Consider the following 20,370-nt stretch of genomic DNA (forward strand, 5'->3'; position numbering starts at 1 on the left):
CATGGTTGGTAGAGGATAAGTTTGGCTGAAGCTGGCTGAGGGTCAGTTTGACTATGTTGGCAAAGAACAAGTTTGACTATTGTTGGTTAAGGACTCATTGTTAGAGCGCCATTTTGACAACAATTTGTAGGGGACTAGTTTGATTGCAGGGACTAGAGGACCATAGATAATTCAGGATCAGTGAATTTGACCATAATTTGTTGATGACAAGCTTAATCATAGTTGGTTGAAATCATTTTGATCAAATCAATAAAGGAACAATTTTATCAAAGTTGAAAAATGACCAGTTTAGGGGTTATAAAATGAACATTAAACTGGATGTGTATGCGCCTCTGTATTTCTGGATACTTACAGCAGTTATCCAGCTAGTTTGAATTATAATAAAAGAAAATAAAAAAGCCTTAGATTAAATTTGGTTGATATTAAGGGCAAGTTTGATCAAAATTGTCTGATCACAGCATAATAATTTTTCACTATTAGAAAGTTTTCACGTACAAAAATATAAGCACCAAGGGACCTTGATGCCTCAGAACCAGGGTGCTCAAATGGCCTGGGAAAGGCCCTGGTTGGTAGAGGATTAGTTTGACCACAGTCAGTTGAGGTCCATTTGACAAAGACCAGATCAGCCATTTTTTGGAAGTTTGACCGTACCTGACCATGGTTCAGTTAGACCAGACTTGTTAGAAGATAAGTTTGGATGTTGTTGGTAAATGACTAGTTGGATGTTGTTTGTATAGGACTAGTTGGTGTCAGTTGATAGAGCACCAGTTTGACCATAGTTGATTTGAACCTGATTAACCATAGTTGGAGGATATTTAGTTTAAACTTTATTTATTTTTACAACGATTGTGAAACAAACTATAACAACTTATATTAATCACTCTCATTGGCACGATTTTACGCGAGAGTGTCTTGTGTTGTGGGGAAAACCGGAGTACCCGGAGGAAACCCACTTGTCTGGCTTGGTGACCACTAACCAAACTCACATGCACCTAGGCCGGGAATCGAACCCGGGTTGCCTTAGTGAGAAGTGAGTGCGCTAACCACTGCGGTAACCGGACAAACAAAGGAGGAGGACATGGAGGACACTTTTGACAATAGCTGACACAAGACAAGTGAGGCCTGGACCATAGTTATTCGAGCGCCAGTTTAACCCTTAGATGATTAGCTGATTAAAGTTGGTAAAGGAGTGGATGACAATATTTGGTCAAGACCATGGTTGATTTAGAGTAGTTCTGGTAGAAGACTTCAACACAGTGGGTAAAGGACCAGTTTTACCATAGTTCGAAGAGGGTAAATGATGATAATGGATGAATTTGACAGTAGTTTGTAGAGTAAATTTTTTGATCAAAATGGATGTAGGAACATTTTGACAGAAGTTGATAAAGGACTAGCCAGGAGTTTGGAAATGACCCTTTGAAACCAGATGTGTGAGGTCCCCCGAAACACTGCCTAATTTCAGCAAATATCCAACTTCTTTTTAAGAAAATGAAAACCCTTGGATTAAACACAAATGATCAATAGAGCATCCTAAGTTGATAAATAGCCAGTTGAACAACAATTTCTATAGGATCAGAGTTATCTAAATCTTCAAACCTGATTCTCCATCGTCATTTCCAGTTGATCCGCCTGGCTTCTTGGTGACATTTGATGAATCTGTGGTGGTAGATTGTGGTGTTGTGGTGGGTGGCACGGTTGTCGACTTATCTACAGAAAGAGACACATACACAATGGCAAGCAGGCACCAACATTAGTGTAACAGGGACATTATAAACTCATTCAAGGAGTTTACCATTGATTTGCTGCCTGCTATTAATAAATAAGAAAATGTACAAAGCTTATTGAATCAAAGGGAAAATTCAGGTTTTGGAATTAATGCTTGAAATCCAAATCATGATGAATTTTGTTATTGTTTTTTTTTACAGGTGTAGCAGGCCACACATAAGGATATTCTGAGTTTGTCCCATTGTTAACGGTGCACTGCTTGATACATCATGGCACCTGCTGCAGTTACAGGCCATCAAACACATAATATTCCTGTCTCCCTGGTTATCAGTATAAATCATCCTTATATTTGTGTGTACATGTGTATTTTAATATACAAGAGTCTTGCGCATAATTCTTGCTGTTGAATGTAACCAACACAATGTCCACAGAGGCAAAATCAACCAAATTCTTTGGTATTTAAAATTGTCTCTTAAACATTATATTGGTTACAATCAATTAATACCTGATATGCCTTTTGATAAACAATTTTGTTTTTGAACAAGATGAAAATGCTATATTCTATGGTAACATGGACATCTATGATATTGCAAGGGAAGTAACCCTTATTAAGTTTGAAAGCAGGTTTATTGTAGTCAGCATACCAAGCATCTTATAATGTGCAAATATATTCAAGGATTATATAAGGTTATAAGACAACATGCATCCACATAAACAAAACCATTAAACATGCCATACCATAAACCATTCCAAGCATCAAACTCCATTCTACTGCGTTTAAACATAATTACTACAACTTAAAAATACATATACAAACTATCCATAAGAATTCCCCTAAGGAGGCCCCATGTAAAGTGTGCATGGCATTCAATGGCCAAATGATTGTATATACCCATTAGGTAAAATGGTTGGGAGACTGTGTCACTAAACTAGGAAACTGCCCGCCCCATCCATATCTTACAGTTAGTTTAACACTTCATTAAACACAGCTACTCAAGTGGAAACTATAACAATTACTGTTTATATCAATATAATCAGCTTCTTTACAGTCAGAATAATTTGATAAATATATGTTTTACCATACCAATACAGTATGTAAACAAATTTCACATCAATTATATCACACTTGACAGAAAACTGCTTTATCATTGCATTTCGAAACCGTATTGGCAATGCGGAGATGCAGGGGTATTTGTAACACATGGGGGCACTTAAAGAAAGGATACCGTTGATACTTTACAAACTACCTTTTATAGAATGAAGATAAAGTTAGATCTGTTAAGACAAGGAAGAACAGAAATGTTAGTGAAACTAAAGCAGTTTATAGAAAATGTACGGTGTATTTCCTATTGGCATGTATCACAAAAGGAAATATTCTTGTGTTAAACACTGTTCACTTTGTAACAATGATAAGATTAACAGGTAAACAATTCAAGTCCTTTTGTTCTTAAAGGAATATATCCAGAGTTTAAAATACCATGAAGTTCTCTCTTTAGGCGCCAGATATATAGTTAATAAACATACTTTATTATTCTACGTCCCAGTAATGCAACATCAGCCGTCTACCCGGTGCTTATATTTTCGTGACTATAGTGTATTATTTTTTTAGCATTTATTACAATCCTTTGGATAGGTCATCAGCCCCTTGCTATCACAATTTTGCAAGTTAAATGTCGGAAGGATTAATATTGTGTAGAAAGTATCTGGTAAACATCAGTGTGTGTATACCACAATAAATAATGTCATAAATGCTAAAATGGAAGGCAACATTTTGCTTCGAGTGATGACTTGAAACAAAGATACCTTTTTTTCTTCATCATTTTAAATGAAACAAAGGGCACTTTATGCCACTTAAAGAGCCCCGCCTTCATTTAATTACCGGCATTGAAAAGGTTATTAGTTTCCTCAAACACTGTTTCCAAAGAATAGTTTTTAACAGTGCTCCTTCAGTCGAAGTTTTGTGAAAAGGTTTGTCAGAGTGTTTTTAGAAACTTAACTCTCAACCAAACTCTGGTAAAAGATCGAATGCGGGGCTCTGTGAAGAGCCGTAGGCTGCGCTATGTTTCGTTTGAAATGGTGAGAAAACAGAAAAGTTATCATTGTTTAAAGTCTTCTTTTTAATCAAAGTATTGCTTTCCATACTTTGCTTCGCGATGAACCATTTAAGATGCAATTCATCACATGGTTATAGACACACACTGAACATGTTGGGCTCGGAAATGTGCAAGAAGAAGCTTGTAGATATATTTCATACATTTTGTATAATTCAAAAATATATTTGTAAAATATTGACAGCTAGGAAAATTGCATGCAAGTTTTAATTGCACTCATCCATTCAAGTTGTCTTAAATGTCATTAATTTATAAGAAGTATTGAGTTTCTATATGGCAATTTTTCTGCACTCATGAAGGACAGGTCTGGCAACATTTCGAAAGTCTTGGGCTGAATAGCAAACTACATTATATCCTTTACAAAACTTCAGACACCTAATACAGTTTTGAATATATATCCTTTGCAATGAATCATTCTTCAATAAAACAGATTTTGCAAGAAAGGAAGCACTGCACCTCTCCAAACTAATACATCACAAGATTGATTTTTATCATGTCACAGCATTAGGATAGTTTATAAGGGAGCATATAAAATTTCACCCTAAAAAGTCACAGGATCTTTTATTTGTGTGGGCAAACATAAATAGAAAGGTTCTACCTCTTTTTTGAATCTATGTTATTTAGATCTTTCTTGCTTTCACCCTCCAAGTAAAGCCTAAACTGGTTAAGAGTTTATGAAGTTAAAAGCGTTAACTCTTTATACTCAAAAGCATCATCTGTTTGGGTTAGTAACATGTGTTTATATAATGTGTATATCAGCCTGTGTGGGTTAGTAACATGTGTTTATATAATGTGTATATCAGCCTGTGTGGGTTAGTAACATGTGTTTATATAATGTGTATATCAGCCTGTGTGGGTTAGTAACATGTGTTTATATAATGTGTATATCAGCCTGTGTGGGTTAGTAACATGTGTTTATATAATGTGTATATCAGCCTGTGTGGGTTAGTAACATGTGTTTATATAATGTGTATATCAGCCTGTGTGGGTTAGTAACATGTGTTTATATAATGTGTATATCAGCCTGTGTGGGTTAGTAACATGTGTTTATATAATGTGTATATCAGCCTGTGTGGGTTAGTAACATGTGTTTATATAATGTGTATATCAGCCTGTGTGGGTTAGTAACATGTGTTTATATAATGTGTACATCAGCCTGTGTGGGTTAGTAACATGTGTTTATATAATGTGTACATCAGCCTGTGTGGGTTAGTAACATGTGTTTATATAATGTGTATATCAGCCTGTGTGGGTTAGTAACATGTGTTTATATAATGTGTATATCAGCCTGTGTGGGTTAGTAACATGTGTTTATATAATGTGTATATCAGCTAGGGGAAAACCTATGGTAGAAGGTGGTGCATGTTAGGGGAAGCCTTAAGGGCACACCCCAAACCCATGAAATCCTAAACATCGGATGGGTTTTTTGGGGTCCTCCTTATTTAAGTCTTAAATGGTGCATTTTGGTATAAATGATGTGTACTTTCTCTTAGACTCCTATACTTGAAATGTTCACTTGGACAATTTTAGAAAGCCTCCCCGCCGCGCCGCGCCCCGCCCTGCCCCTCCCCTCCCACTTTGAGGATCCCCTAGTGTATACCATCATCACTCTAAAACAGTGTCACAGCACAGCACAGCTAGCTAGCAAGAATGAGCATCAAACACAAGCAAACATATAAAACATGACACTACTACATTGTACATTCACCAAGTACATACAAGGATTACATCTCAACCACTTGGAAAACGCTAATTTAACGTGACATAAAACTACAGTTTATTTGAACATGTTTTGAAACAACACGTTAACTTTTATTACCAACATGCACCAAAAAGGTAATTTTCCTTTCAAGAAATCAGAAGTGTAAATCATGAAACTTGATATTATGTAATAGGAGCTTGTACAGGCCCTAGTGTTCATGCAACTTTACAAGTGGTTGAACAAAGATTAAAGAGAACAAATTGCAGACAATTGCTACATTCAAACTGCACATTGCACACAATGCTATACATTCAAACTGCATGATCAATAAAAAATATAAACATTTTAATTAAAAGTCTATAAATGAACAAATGATTTTTTTTATATAAAATATGATGTTTCATGTATTTGTATAAAAATGAATTTGACGCAATTTAAAAGTGGAAAGTAACATATTTATAAGTAAAAAAAAAAAAAAAAATTAATTAAATTTTAATGCTCTTAACAGCAATGAATTTAAACTGTTATCATAATCAAAATGAACATGCCCATGGTCATTCAAAAGGGAAAAAAAAACATAACATACTGATGGTCTTCGAAGATGTTTAAAAGCTGTACTCTCACAGGTTGAACATTTTGTCAACTTTTTAATGTTTTGCTTAGAAGAAGCCAATTTATGCAAAAAAGCATGGAAACCAGTGATATAAGACTGCTGACGAAAAATGAGATCGCAAGTTTTCATATTGAAGTTCAAAAATGGATGTTTTATGCATTTTTCTTAAACTGTTAGTACTATAATGCTTTTAAGCCATAAAACAAACATTTTCGAACAGAAATATGAAAATCTACAATCTGATCTCTTGTCAGCAGTCTTATATCACTGGTATGCAGATATTTACGTAGAAATTGTCACATTCCAAGACCAGAAATTAAAAAATTGACAAAACGGTTAATCTGTGAGAGTGCAGCTTTAAAATGCCAGGGTTTTATAACAAGGACGTGCCAGGATTTCAATGAAGGATTGAAATTCAACAGATTAAAAAACAATTTAGATAATATATTCAATTACATCGGCTTGTCACTTCAGTAGAAAGTGGACAAAACATATTCAGACTCATTTCTTTGCATTAGTTTAGCATAAATCAGAATTAGGTTCAACAAGACCGTCAAGACATGGATAGAAGAATACAATGGGGGGTTGGAGCCCTCTTTGGTTATCACTAGACTAGTTGAAGAGCCTTCTTAAAAGTCACCAGAAGAGTCCTGACATCCTCAGATTTATTACACATCAGTGAGTGGATGTTATAACTTATAAGGCAAAGAAAATCAAGCTGATTTTTTGATGTCTAAGACTGTATGTCACCTTTTAGTGCATTAACTTTGAGTGCTTATGAGCAGGTAAAATAACTATGAAAGTTGTTCTCAGTTATAAGCAGAATCATCCAACAGGGCCAATATATTCATAAAACATCTTAAGCCATTTCCTAACTTAAGTCATTTTCCTAACTGAGTCAAGCATCCCACTCATCATGTAATAACTAAATATTCTAACTGAAATACTTTATTTTCATATTTCTTTATAAAATATACATTCTTTTATGTTGAAAATTTTAAAAATAAATTTGAGAATGAAATTTGACAGTATGTTAATTTTTTCACCGCCACATGCATTTCAATAATGGACCACATCTTCGCTCTGACAAGGGCTAATGGCGAGAATTTCATAGCATAGAGACAGTCTTTATTTTCAGTCAGGTGTTATTCAAATTTGCTTTATTATCTGTTTTAACAATGATAATAGATAGTTTATACTTAATAGATTTTTAATTCTATAGCATTGTATTAAAATGATTTATGAAAGTGTGTATATTAAGTACTTTAGTGAAAGACCAGAGTTGATACCAGTATAAGAGGCTAAGTTCCAAGTGGAAGGTAGGTATGGTGAGTGAAGGATGAAGAAAAACCGTACAGAAGGAGAGTAAAACTGGTAATATAACTAAATAATTGGATTAATATGTAAATTGTGCTAGCTAGTTAATGTCAAACAAATAAAAGAAATCAGCAAAAAGCCAGTTTTATACAAAGAAATAACCGTTAAAATATTTTATTTGTTACAAATCTTATAAAAAGCAAAACCATGACCCAAATAACAAAAGTTAAAATCCACAAGTAACACAAATAAAAACACCATTCTCTAATGAAATGAAATTAACTATATTTGCAGAAAGTTACTGGCTTCTAGCGGACATTTCAGAGACAGTTGGTAGTATTAAAGGGAGTTTCTATGAAAGATGGAATATTATGTGGTTGAAGCCGGCAGGCTTGTGTCTCTTGTCAGTAGGGAAGTCGCACAACTATATATAGAACGGTGATCACAATGATCATCACATGACCTGTGTGGAATCATGTGACAGTCATGTGGCCAGTGGAACAGAAAAAGCAAACAATGACAAGATACAAATACTGTTCACAACATGAATGACGCTTAAAAACCACAGAAATTCACGCATATTTAAACATATACTTCATATCAATTTCATTATATCTCCTGTACCCCTTTTCATTACATGACACTAATCTTGATACAGCAACGTCAATTAAAAAAATACATCATATTTCAATGGTATGCAATGAAAATTATAAAGTTAGAATTTACTTAGTAAGGACATTAATTTCCCCTTTATTAATAACTGTCAGTAAGCCTCAGTTAGTTCTTATTAATAGAGGAAAACATTGATAGCTCTACAGTTTTGAGCAAAAAGCAAGCTACAATAGGCTGTACACTAAAACATTGAATGCCACTTGAATGCTATGAGAATGGGATTCGACACATGGTTACCATCTATTTGAATAAAGCCATAAGAAATGGATCTAACTAAACATTGGAAGTATCTAGTTATAAGTTTTAGCATTTTTAAAAGGCCTTGATTAAAATTATCACAATCACTGTTCATATCATCTGCTGATAGCCAAAGAGAACTTTATAAATTCTAAATAAAGCCCAATCAGGCTAAAAACAGAGGATATCTCACAATGTGACTTCCGATTTATTGTGCCCCCATTAGAATATATGTAATACTTACTAATGGTAATCTGAGTGCTAGCATTGACAGTCTGGTTAATGCCTTTGATTTCATTGTAAGCAACACATGTGTATATGCCGGTCCCTTCCAAGGTGAGGTTGTTGAGAGTGTACTGACTCTCTGATCCTAGCATGGTACCATTCCCAGCCCCCTCTGCCATGTACATCCAATAGTAACTGGGAAGTGGGTTGCCATCTGCAATGCAGGTCAAGATCAACTGTGCCATGCCCTCTGTGTACTGTGTTTGCTCCGGGAAACGTACTAGACTTAGGATTACTGGCTTGACTGAAGAATAAAATAAATATAAGTATAATAGTACATTTTTTTAAAGCATTCTTGTACAAGGCAAATTTGGAATTTCCTATAATTAATCAAAATGACACATTTTTCAAAGTCAGAACTTTAGGCTGACTGACCTCATTCCGAAAAAATGATGGGATAAACCACACACAGTTAACAAATAAAACTCTGTTTTATACATTTTTTCTTTTGATATACATACTTTTGAAATTATGAAAGATTTAAAAAAAGATCAAATCTCACTCAATTCCTGTGATCTTAAATGTTTTTTTACTATCTTGCTTTGTCTTTATCTTGCATCAATTTACTGGAACATTATTAACACGAGTGTGCCTGGTGAGGAGTAAACACCTACGCTAGCTTTTCTTATAAATAGTCAACAAGGGACATATAACACTTATTACAGCAAGGTTGACAATTATTAAAGCAAGAGTTATGGGCCTTGCTACACAAGTGGACATTCTCACTAATAACATCATTTAAATATGTAAACACAGATTCAAGTGAATATTTGGAATAGTAATTAAGCTATGGCTATAGTAATGTCTGTGTATGACTTTTTCAAACCATCTAGGGCCAGAGTTTTTATATCTTTAGATTTACGGGAGCGCCGTACCTAAATATTGCAAAACCCAAATAAAAATAAAATTCATTTTCGTAGTTTTATTTTTATTTTTTCCGACGAACGTTGTTCCAATGTTAAGAAGAAAACAAAATTAGTGTTCTATAACCCATATCTCAGAACCAACTGGTGTATTAATTGTCATTCATTATCGGTCTTTTTACTGCACAAACCAAGTAAACCAGTCGGAAATACGCGGGGAAACAGAACAGGTACCCGTTACCATAACAACGTCCTGTCAAAAGTGAAAGTAGTTAATGTCATACCCCTTATTTCTCGCAATTTCTGCAGCTATATTGAAAGGTTTTACTACAAAGACGTTCCGATGTTTATGTTTCTTTATTTAAATCAAACCGGGGAGAACTTAAAGCGTGTTTATTGTGATTTTTTTTGTAGATTCAGTATGTTGTTCGCGATTCGTGAAATGATTGCGCAACTTCCGGGCAAAATAAGGAGACAGAAATTCGTGGGTTGGATTGTCCATTAAAAGTCATTGGCGCACGTCATATATTAACAAGAATGAATTGGATTACAGCGCAAAAATGTATAGCTTCTGACAAACATAAACTGCAAAATGATATCGTGTTCATCATAGTCAAAATGGATATTTTTTTCTAAATTTGACTCTGAGGAGCATTGAACACACTGCTTCACGATCACATATTTGAAGAGAAAAACACAAGGTATCGTGATACGTTCGTAGTTGTTAATTAGTTTAATAATGATCTAGAATTTAAATCGTTAAAGAATACTGAAAATGATGTAATAATAACATAGTGTGTGTTTCCGATAAGACAGAAAAAAATCTGAACATAAGATATTTGGCAGTCAGTGCAAGAAGTTATACTGATCGGTTGCTCATTGCCAACGGGCATAGCTGGAATAGGAAGGATATCGTTCAGGACTGATTCTAAAATCAGTTCTTAGACACGGTTTTTTGAAACATATATCACTTGTCAAATTTATCTTAATGCTCCCGAATTTTCTTTGGTGAAGTACATAAATGTAGATTTTGAATGTCTGTGTATCCGTAAGCCCTGTCAAACTTCGAAGTGAAGAGGAATTTCCATCAGGGCTTGGACTTTATTTGGTAATATTTTCTATATAAAAACCACATCACGGTAAATTGTCATGGTGCTAATTCGTTAAAGACAGAAAAACACATTTGACCTCCTTTAATACCGTGTCTGAAACTTTGTTCAATGTTTGAATACTTCACAATGGAAAGGATATGCTTATATTGTGGGCAAAAGGTTAGAAATGGCCATTTTAATTTCTTTATTACACTGACATGTTTCATAAAATCTATGGGTTGATAATATATGCACCACATATGCATAGATGCATTCGAACAACTATATACAACTAATTTCAATAAGCGTTTGAACTGACAGTGTTGAGGTCAATATTTTCAGTCTTTAAAAGGACCTTTTAATTATGCTTTTGAAACTTTATGGTGATCTTTCACCCTTTGTTCAGCCTATGAAATAGCTGACACAAGTTAGGTGTGTTTTGTCTTCATGATATAAGAAGGTTTAAAAAATATAAAAAATCGGAGAAAAATCTATTTTATTTTTATTTATTTCTCCTTCGGGACATTTTATGCATTTTATTTTTATTTTTATTTCCTCCTCCTTACCCAACTTTTTGAAAAATCTCCCGTAAATCTAAAGATAAAAAACTCTGGCCTAGGCAGGATTCTCAAAAACTTTAGGCTGAACCATCCTAAAAAGAAATGTTACCAAACAATTTCCTTCTGTTTTGATAATATTATTAAAGAGTTAATTCTTACATCTAGAACCCAATAAGAACTGTCCATTTTGGCCACCAGCCAGTTCTTATTGAGAACCCTTGCAAGGGCCGGGAATAATTTAAAATGATTTAAGCCAAGATTATAGGCTTTGCTACACATTTCCATTTGCCATTAGTAAAATGTGTACAAAGTTTCATGTGAATATATCTTAAATCATTATAAAGTCATGGCCGCCAAGTTTTTTGAAGATTTTTCAAGCTATCAAGGGGAATGACTCAGCATTTCTTAGAACCAGAGTAATAAGCCTTGCAAAACATGTGCATTTTGTATCTGAGGTAACATGTGCATAAAGTTTGATTTGAATATCTTGAATGTGTAATTTGAATATCTTGAATGTGTAATTTGAATATCTTGAATGTGTAATTCACAGTCTCTGAAAACATTTGTTCTAAGTTTTATTTTAATATGTTTTAAAGTTTTATCGTTCTTGCTAACCTTTAAGTTTTTACCCTGTGAAGGTATTTTGTGTGGGTTATGTCCTTGTTTCTCCATGTAATTAAAGTAAATTAAATGAAAATCTTATATATTGACATGGACTAGATGTAAATACTACTGTGAACTACTTACAATGCACATTTAATGAACCATTTGTTTGTATATGTCCTTCCCCATCAGGAGTCCTGATATCTTGCTGCACCGTACACCGCACCACCATATTGTTCATTTCTTTTGTCAAGGTCAGCTCCAATGTTGATGACCTTGACTTGCTGCACACCCTAGAATCTTGAGGTGCAGTTGAAATGGCATTTTTGGATTTGTCAACTGGTGAAGGATCTCCCTCTTTGTAGTAGAACCAGGCCAGAACACCAATTGGGTTGTTTCCTACGTCACCACTACATGTGAATGTGACATTGTCTCCAACGGCAAGGTTGGTGTTAGGTGTGAACGACACCTCAGATTTCTCAGGTACTAAAACTGGAAGAGCTGTGGAGTAAACAAATATATCTTTACTTGCGATCTCTCAAGTTAAAAAAGTCATTAAAGAAGTTAAGAATAGAATAGAATAGTTTATTTGGATTTAAACATACATTTCTTCATCCATCAACATGATTATACATAACAAGACGCCAATGCGACAACGCCGCATTAAAGCCGGATTTTTATTTGACGATGCAATTTTGCAAACCGAGGATTTGAGCTAGTGACCTAGTATTGTTAACCAAAAAGACCCATATTTATACTTATCGGAGATATCGTTCATACAAATAGCCTGATGAACAGAAACTATTCCATTTTTGTGAGGGAAAATGAACATTTTATAAATACATCAGCTTTTCCAATAAGATCTGTCCCAGAGACCTAATTTTTGACCCTAGATGACACACTTTATCATCTAAGATTTCATGTACACAAATATTTTTCAAGTCTGAAAGTTTCTGGCACAAATACTGTATGTATCCTAAAGCACAGTTCAAGTCACAAAAGGGCGTGTCTATTTAGACACAAAAGAAGGAAAATATTAAGATCCTGAAAATACAATCATTGACTGTCAGGTGCTGACAGGTCAATGGTGTGTGTGCCAGTGTGAAAGCATGTGTGTGTGGGTATATATGTAAAGTAACCATATGTCATGAAAATTGAAAAAAAAAATTCAATATCCTGCAGGAAAAAAATGTAATTTATGCTTAAATTCTATTATACTTTAATGTGACTATGATATCCTGGTGAAAAAAAATGTAAAAGTTTCTTGAAAATCTATTATACTTTAATGTGACTAAGATATCCTGGAGAAAACAAAAAAATGTAGAAGTTTCAAGACATCAGGAAAATATTTCCTAAGATTTGACCTAGTGACCTAGTTTTTGATCTGAGGTTACTCATATTCACAAATGTTTAAGACAACAAGTAGACAAATATTCTGAGCAAGTTTCATAAAGATTTGACAACAAGAGGCACATCAGTGCCTGTGCTCCACTGGCCAAAAGGTTCAAGCAAAGACCACCTAACGAACATTTTCGTCAAGTTTCATAGAAATACAATCATCAATTTTTGAGGAGAAGTTATTTAAAAAATTTTTTTACTTTAATAGCTCTGGCTGCCATGTTGTGCAGTGGACCGAAATGATTTGGGCAATTTGAGTAAAGGAGCACCAAACAAACATTTCTGTCGAGTTTTATCGAAAAAAGGTCATCGGTTTCGACGACAAGTCGTATAAAGTTTTTTTTTATTTTTTAGCTCTGGCAGCCATGGTGTGCAGTGGACTGGAACCATTTAACAAATTTTGGTTAATGACCACCCAAGGAACATTTCTGTCAAGTTTCATCAAAATCTGATCATCGGTTAACATTTAATCTGAATAGATTATGAAGCAAATATCTAACCTGAACAAGAACTGACGAGATAGAATCGACTTGGTGTTTCACTTACACTTTTCGGCCATTTAAGTTACTAAAAATAGCTGTTTCATAAACTTTCAGAATGTCACTTAAACGAAAATTAATGTTCAGTCTATATATACTTTCCTATGTATAAATGTAAGGTTTTTAAATTGATCTTTTTGTGAGAACTTTATGCTTATATGTTTACTCATAAATTATTATTGTTTAAAAATTATTTAAAGATGCTATAGGTGAAAAATTAAGACATTATTTTTTTTTCTATTAAAGGGAGGTAATTCAGTAGTAAAATGTAATCAAAGCTATTAAAGCATGGCATTTCTTTTCTAACCATGTTGATATTATTACAGTCTATTCAAGCAAGATGCCTTTTGTTTTTACATAGTACCCATAGGTTCTGAAAAACAAGGAGCACTATTCCCAATAGAAGGATATCACTCCCTATCACTGCATGAGCATCATAATAAAGAAATGTTTACTCAAACTGCAAGCTGCTCAATTGAAATAGGTATTTACCTCAAGCATACAGTTTTATAATGTGGCAAAATAGTCGGACTAGATTGTCATTCGGACTAGTAAAATATGCCATTATGCTAGTCCAACTGGCTAGTAGGTTAAAATGTTTTTCGTGAAGACTGCGGACGAGAAGTCCTTAAAGGTTTTTCTATTTTTAACTCTCGCAGCCATGTTGTGCAGCGGACCGGAACCATTTGGGCATTTTTGGTTAAAGGGCATCCCGATGAACATTTATGTAAAGTTTCATCAAAATCTGATAATCGGTCTCTGAGAAGATGTAGTTTAACGTTTTTTTCTATTCTTAGCTCTGGTGCCCATGTTGTGCAGCAGACCAGAACTGTTTGGGCTATTTTGGTTAAGGACTACCCAAGTAACATTTCTGTCAAGTTTCATTGCAATACGATAAAGGTTTTTCTATTTTTACCTCTGGGGGCCATCTTGTGAAGTGGACCGAAACCATTGAAGCAAATTTGATAAAGGACCATCCAAGGAACATTTCTGTTAAGTTTCATCAAAATCTGATCATCGGTTTCTGAGAAGATGTTCTTTAAAGGTTTTTCTATTTTTTTGCCCTGGCAGCCATGTTGTGCAGCGGACCGGAACCATTTGAGCAATTTTGGTTAAGGACCACCCAAGGAACAATTCTGTCAAGTTTCATCAAAATCTGCCTATCCGTTTCAGAGGAGATGTCGTTTAAAGATTTTGCTATTTTTAGCTGTGGCGGCCATATTGTGCAATGGACCAGAACCATTTGAGCAATTTTAATAAAGGACCACCCAAGGAACATTACTGTCAAGTTTCATCAAAATCTGCCGAACCGTTTCAGAGGAGATGTCGTTTAAAGATTTTGCTATTTTTAGCTCTGGCGGCCATATTGTGCAATGGACCGGAACCATTTGAGCAATTTTGGTAAAGGACCACCAAAGGAACATTCCTGTGAAGTTTTGTCAAAATCCGCTTATCAGTTTCAGAGGAGATGTCGTTTAAAGTAAAAGTTTACGCACGCACGCACGCACGCACGCACGCACGCACTCACGACGGACAATCTGTGACGACATAAGCTCCATGGCCTTCGGCCAGTGGAGCTAAAAATTGTTGAATTTATGACGTGGAAATTTGTAAACGCCCTCCCGCCTGCCCGCATGCCCGCCCAACCGCCCGGTTTTCGCCATTCTATAACCTGTAATTTTTCGATGAAAAATCCGGCTAAAAACAATAGTCAATATACTATTTAGTATTACATCTAGAATACATTACAAACATTTCAAATATATACTATTACTAGTAAGAAGAACATGCATCAAAACATATCAAATTCAAAGCATATATTATACTTGTATTAATAATAACAAATATTCAGTTTACATGCATATAACATAGTTTTACGTGGTATTGTTATCAAACATACATACTAAAAGAACAAGAGCTGTCACAGAGATGGGCGCTCGACTATTCTGACGCTTTTCAGTGTAAGGATTGAAATGTTTTAGCAAAACATGCATGGATCTCTGTTAGATTAGATTTCAATGCAATACATGATGTGCTGAGATATTAACATAAATGTGGTTACATGCAAAATTTTAACCAGAATTTTTAAGTCTAATAATATAGGGCCATTATTTGCAAAATTCAGTTATCCAACCATTGTATAAAGTCTCAAAGTAATACATCAAGTAGTTGCTCAGATATTATCCTATTGTGTGCTAACATGCAAGACCTTAACCAGAATTTCTAAGTCGCAAAATAAAGGGGTAAAAATTATATAATATGAAAGATAGAGTTATCTTACTTGATTAAATAAGAAGGTTAAATGGTTGGCAGCCTTTGTGTAAAATTTCAATGCAATACATGATGTATATGGACTTAAAAGTGGTTACATGCAAAACCTTAACCAGAATTTTTATGTCGAATAAAAAAGGGGCCATTATTTGAATTTAGTGCAAACTAGAGTTATCTTACTTGGTTATTTGAGTAGATTGGATGGTTGAGTACCATTGTATAAAGTCTTAATGCCATACATCAAGTAGTTGCTGAGATATTAACCTATGTGTGCTTACATGCAAAACCTTAACCAGAATTTCTAAGTCAAATATTAGGCAAAAAAAAAAGTTCTTGTTTCTGGTTACAGGCCTCAAAATCGTAAGGGTCGGTAGGTAGGGATTTATTTTTTATAAACCTTTGGATCGGAATGTTGGGTGTATTGTCCGAAAGCATTAGCACAGTACTATAAGCTTAATATCAAATGACTTAAGACTTGTTTGTTGTAAAAATATCCAATTTTATTTATTTAATAAACAAAAATATAAATCATCTAGTTCAAAATACTATGATGTAGAACCTATAAATAGCAGGGAAATACCTTTCGTTACTAAAAATAGCAACATCCTGTATTGGCCACCAAAATATGTTAGATGTTCGTAGCGATCTGTTAGGAAAACTGGCAATATATTTCAATGTTATTAAAGTTGTACCGGTAAGTGTTGAGTTAAAAAGGATGCATGTATTATTTGTAATTTGTTATCCGATGCATCCTTGGCAAAATACAATATGCGATGACATTTTTCTTGTTTTTACTTTCAGTTTCATTTTCACTTTATGATTCTTCCGAAAGTAAACAAAAACATTCAGCGTTCCTATTGCCAATATCCCTTTATTGTTCCTTTATAAAAATGGCAGAACAATCAACTTGTTACGTAATAGAACTTAATTGTAGATAGACGAGGATTTACATCATATAGCCCTCCTTTCACTTTCATTAAAATTGACAGGAAGTAAACATAAAAGCACCTGTTTCCCACGCTTTTTGGACCATGTGCATGCGCAAGAGAGCTAGACGAAAATTGTTTTTGTTTTTTTACGCATTTACAAACTTCCAAGATTTATCTTTAATTTTTAGCTAATAGGTGAAAATGAATTAAATAACATTTCAATTGTTGATATAGTAACATTGTTGTTCGTAGTTAGCTAAAACTGCCGAAGGTATCCATTTACATAATAGCGGAGTTTCACGACATTGAGTTTGACTGCTGTTAATTGACAGGGTTGTTCACTTATCACTTCGGGCGTTAATTGCTATTTACATGTATTTACTTTAAAGACGCATTAATTGAATAAACAAACATTCAGCACATGGTTTGCGGTCCCATTGATCTTTAGTTTCAGGACTAACAACTCTTGCACTGAAATTCTCTCGGGTCAAAGGTGACACTTCCTTGCGAACTTTGGGTCATTGACGATATCTTACGGGAGGTAGGGTCCATTGAAAGCCCTGTTTAAATGTCCTTGTCGGATTGCATGGTTTATTTTTCGTATCCAGTACCGTTCTGCCGGGACTCGGGTCTACAAAAATCGATTTTGAAGGCAAAAAAAAAGTACAGTCGGGGGGTAAAAAGTACGGTTGGTCGGGTGACCAGAAACAAGAACTTTTTTTTGGCCTAATAAAGGCCCATAATTTGCATTATATTAAAAAAGTGTTATCTTACTTTATTAATTTAGTAGGTTAGATTGTTGGGAATACATATCTAAAGTTTCAATGCAATACATGATATATTTGCTGAGATATTGACTTAAATGTCAGGTTACATGCAAAACCTTAACCAGAATTTCTAAGTCGAATAATAAAGGGCAATTTTTTTGCATTAAATGCAAACTAGAGTTATCTAACTTGGTTAATTAAGTAGGTTGGATGGTTGAGTACCATTGTATCGAGTCTCAATGCAATACCTCAAGTAGTTGCTGAGATATGGGTGAGTAATAGCTCTCCATATTCTTCGAATAGTCGAGCTTAAAATTCATGCTGTTATAACTTCTTCATTGCTTAAGTTTCCTCTTTAGAGCTTGTTACAGAGGTTTAACAATGACGAATCTAAAACAGCATGCATGTTCAAATAAAAATGCACATTCTGTGACAGTGAAGTCGATACTCTTTGTTTAAAGGTTCAAAACAACGACAAGCTCTACAAATGTTTATAACTAGTTTGTGTACATACATATGTACAATCCTGTGTGCGATAAATTGGATATAAAAAATTGACATAAATTACCTTTCACTTTTATATCATAAGTTTGGGATACTTGAGTATTACCAATTGTTAGATCATAGTAATACCCTTCCCAAGTGTATGTTCCTTCATCCCCACACTCTATAGACTGGAATGTTACTGTCGTGGTAGGGTTGTTAGCAGTAAACCGCACTACTGACAGTCTTGAAGATAACGTTGCATTAACTGATACATTTCCGCCACTAAATGAAAGAGGAGGGACAGCTACCAAAACTACCCCATCCTTAACAAACTTTAGTGAAAGTCCGTCAATCTGTGATTCTGTTAAACCACTATGAGTACATGTAAGTTGATATGTGTTGTTCCCCAGAACAGCTGTTATGGCACCATTTGTACCCAGCTGGACCTTTCCATGACCTGAAAATAGTAAAAGAAATTAAGTGATTTAAGGTTGGTTGGTTATGAACATGTCCTACCATATAGTATACATTCAGATTTATTAGAGTAAATAAAGGTTGGGAAGATTGATCATAACTTTGTTACCAACGTCATTAATAATATTTTTGTTAACTTTTTAACGGGAACTATGTGATGATTACTTTTTCTCAATTTTTAAATAAAAACAATAAAAACAATAAAAAAAACCATCTGTCTCAAATCTGTTTAGTAATACAGCAGATCAAAAGAATTTCCATTAAACTTACGGAAATCTAACGCTTTCGGCTTTGTATTGAGTGACAACACGATGTTCACAATGTCGTTAACTTTAAGAAAGTCCTGAACGATCGGCCAATTACGTATAAAAGTTCAAGTATATACATGTACCCTTGACAATACTTTAAAACTTTCAAAATTACTCCTAAAGCACTGGTCACAATGTATCATACAAAGTTTGTCATGGAAGACCCATAAAATATTTGTCGTAGCCAGATCTTGCAACATGCTCCAAATCTGTCTTGGGTGTTCACAACACAAGGGCTCAGACAAAATAACGATAATTTGGTGATGGGGACATGACAGAATAAAGATATGTCAGGGGTGTATAGCAAGTCAGGCCTGAGTTGTCTTGCATTGTCATGTGGGTGGTTTTACACGTGATCAGGTGACACTTTTTCCATGTTCTGCAAGTACTGAATTTGGCAAAATAAAAATAATACCAGTCCCCACTAAAAATTTCTAGCACACGGGAGAGCATTTACGGGAGAGGCATTTACGGTGAATTCAGCCGTGCTGGAAAATTCTGTCTGGCACTCCCCATAAGAATAACCCTTATTAGCACGATTCTGAAGGATCATCTTGACATATGCAGTGAATAAAAATAACTGTGTGTCATGACATAGTTCATCGCACAACCTTTGTGGTGAAATGTACAAAATTGTGCTTTTCTTTGTATTTGATTTTTACACGAAAATGTAAATTAAGGTGTGTAGAAAATTTTTCAATCAAGTGTGTCCAGTCTGGACAGAAAAATCCAACCCTCAAGCACCCTGCCAGCAAGCCTGGCAACACAGTTGCCCTCTGCATGGTCTGATTTTTCTATCTGGACCGGGAACACATGACAGATATTATTAAACCTGGCTGGTTAATCAGATGGGTTTCACCAACTGGTCAGAGCATTAAACAACCCAGCACCCGGATTACATGCTTTCTTAGGTTTGCTGACAGATCTTTGCCTCTAGAGGCTTGTACTATCAAAAGTGAAACTGAACTGGGTGAAGGCTGCTGTAAAAGCAGAATTCGAAAAATAATCTTATTTTAGCCTTTGACATAAAAACCTAGACACATTCAAATTTATTAAGATATTTGACATTCCATAAGCCATTCCAAACTAAACAGTAGATGTAACATACTTATGGTCAGGCATATTTTCACAGGGTTATAAGATCAGGGAAAGATAATCCGAGATTAACAAGATAAGCAAATTGTCCTGATCGCACATTAATAATTGGCTTTTGTGGCAGGATATTGATATTTCAATTAAATGTTTGTTTAATACATGTGCTCAATAACCAAGTGGAGAATATCAGATGGTCAGAAGTCATGTGCAGCAGCCCGGAAGGGTGGATACTGACATGAACTGAATTCAGCCATTTAATAAATTATGTGGCTAATTTATTACTGTTTACAACAACATAAATTCTATATAGTTAGAATTAACTTC

The 20,370-nt window shown here is 34.6% G+C and overlaps 1 protein-coding gene across 1 annotated transcript in view; it reads right to left on the bottom strand.

Moving 5' to 3' along the window:
- LOC128234335 (uncharacterized) overlaps positions 1 to 20,370 on the bottom strand; it is a 30,797-nt gene that overhangs the window by 5,434 nt on the left and 4,993 nt on the right. Inside the window, exons 2-5 of the mRNA XM_052948512.1 lie at positions 18,252 to 18,626; positions 11,924 to 12,280; positions 8,622 to 8,906; positions 1,597 to 1,707 (exon numbers count right to left, since the gene is read on the bottom strand). Of these exons, the coding sequence (XP_052804472.1) occupies positions 1,597 to 1,707; positions 8,622 to 8,906; positions 11,924 to 12,280; positions 18,252 to 18,626 (1,128 nt within the window). The remainder of the gene's footprint in view (positions 1 to 1,596; positions 1,708 to 8,621; positions 8,907 to 11,923; positions 12,281 to 18,251; positions 18,627 to 20,370) is intronic.

Source organism: Mya arenaria, chromosome 5 (assembly GCF_026914265.1).
Source record: "Mya arenaria isolate MELC-2E11 chromosome 5, ASM2691426v1".
Lineage (NCBI taxonomy): Eukaryota > Metazoa > Mollusca > Bivalvia > Myida > Myidae > Mya > Mya arenaria.